The sequence below is a fragment of the Pundamilia nyererei genome, unplaced genomic scaffold, assembly GCF_000239375.1.
Source record: "Pundamilia nyererei isolate P.nyererei 1_Seehausen unplaced genomic scaffold, PunNye1.0 scaffold00137, whole genome shotgun sequence".
Classification (NCBI taxonomy): domain Eukaryota; kingdom Metazoa; phylum Chordata; class Actinopteri; order Cichliformes; family Cichlidae; genus Pundamilia; species Pundamilia nyererei.
Window position 1 is genome coordinate 1,132,252 of NW_005187538.1, and position 1,701 is coordinate 1,133,952.

At 38.7% G+C, this 1,701-nt stretch overlaps 1 protein-coding gene across 1 annotated transcript in view; it reads right to left on the minus strand.

Annotated features, from left to right (window-relative positions):
• The window catches only part of itga11a (integrin, alpha 11a), a 50,579-nt gene that overhangs the window by 43,846 nt on the left and 5,032 nt on the right, over positions 1–1,701 (minus strand). The window contains exon 2 of the mRNA XM_013913572.1: positions 940–1,054. Within this exon, the coding sequence (XP_013769026.1) occupies positions 940–1,054 (115 nt within the window). The remainder of the gene's footprint in view (positions 1–939; positions 1,055–1,701) is intronic.

The window sequence follows — 1,701 nt, forward strand, 5'->3', positions numbered from 1 at the left end:
GTTCACACTCACATTCACTCGCACATTCACACCTAGTGGCAATTTGGATTATCCAATTAACCTATCCCCACAAGGTCATGGAAAGCATTTCATAAAATTCGTCACACTCGTTATTTTCTGGTGAAGGACTCTGGAAGCAACTGAAGTCAAGTTTTCTTTTTAAAAAGGACATATAATTATATATCCACATAAACAGAACTAATGGTTGTTGCACACACACATACACAGAAGCAAAACCTGAACATGGCACGGTGCCAGCACAGTGCTGGCTAAAAGATATTTTGGAAATGCCAGAAACTAATTCTGGCCACCACGTGGTGCCAGTTGGCCTAGTGCGCATCAGGAGTTTGTGCTATGAGGTAATATGATGAATGTGAGGTATTCGGTTCAGAGCTACAGCTTGATTTGCAAGCACAAATTACTGGGAGGAAACCACCACAAGAGAGGTGCAGTAGATCACTAGCTTACACAGGGAAAAAATAGAGACATCCCAACATCTTTGCCAAGTCAGCTGTCTCTCAGCTCCACATCTTGTCAGCAAGTATTTTACAGTCATTATTTCCTTGAACTCTTAATCTTAGCAACTGATCACTAAGGTGAAGTTTGACAGTTTTATACCAGGCTAAAAATATGCATTACAGTAGGAGATACTGATATTTTAAATAAAATAAAGGCAGTAAAAATTCTGCAATGCAATAAAAGTAGCCATTGCACCAGCAGAAACCATCATAATGTCAATATATGAGATTTCCACTTGATGAAGATGCATATCACACACAAATAAAGCCAGGCCTCCTGTCACATGGACTAAACTTGACTCGCCATCACTCACCAACAGCTTGATTTGAAAGATATAATATTTGCCAAGCTACAAAACATCAGTAAAGAGAATTTAACATGAAAAAGCTGTAATATTTTGCAAATAACATGAGTCCTTACCATTTTTCTCCTCCAGCAGCCACATGTTGCTGAACAGTGTATCCAAACTGTGCTTGTTTAGGGCCTTTAATGATCCTGTATTTCTTTGTGTCGATGTTAAAGCAGTCGTGGAACCCTTTGGAAAAGAAAATACAAGTCTTGTCAGCAGCGATATAAGCAGGACTTTAAATACCATCTCCAATGGAATTAGTTGAATCCAAATAGAACATCTAGATTGTATGGTAAATGTTTGTGCTGAACCTCAGCATCTGGCCTGAATACAACAAAGTGCGGCAAAGTCCTCCTTACTCATCCTCAAAATAATCCCAAGTCTCCTGCTCCAGCCTAAACACAGACTTCCCTCCTAACGAAACAAATATTATTCAGATAAACTGAGCTGTCTCTCATGTTTGACTGACACTTTTCCATTAGACATCTGCAGACCCGGAGGAGTTTTGGTTAAACGTGTGTCAACATGGCCACCAACATAGCACATTTTTTTACTTCCATAGGGCATACTTGACAGACATTGTTTACTTCATCCCAGTATGTCAGTCTAAGGTGAAGTAGAAGAAGACAAAATGAAGAGAAGCAATTGAAATTGATATTATAATTAATAGCCGGTGAAATATACTCGGATGCAATCAGAGGGCAGGAAGAATACATGTGCACTCGAGTTTTTCTCACATTTTAGGCATCTTATAAAAACGTCTTCTGCAAAAGCAGATTTTGCATGTCACTAACTTAACCCATTATATTTTATTAATGCTGACAGTAAGATTT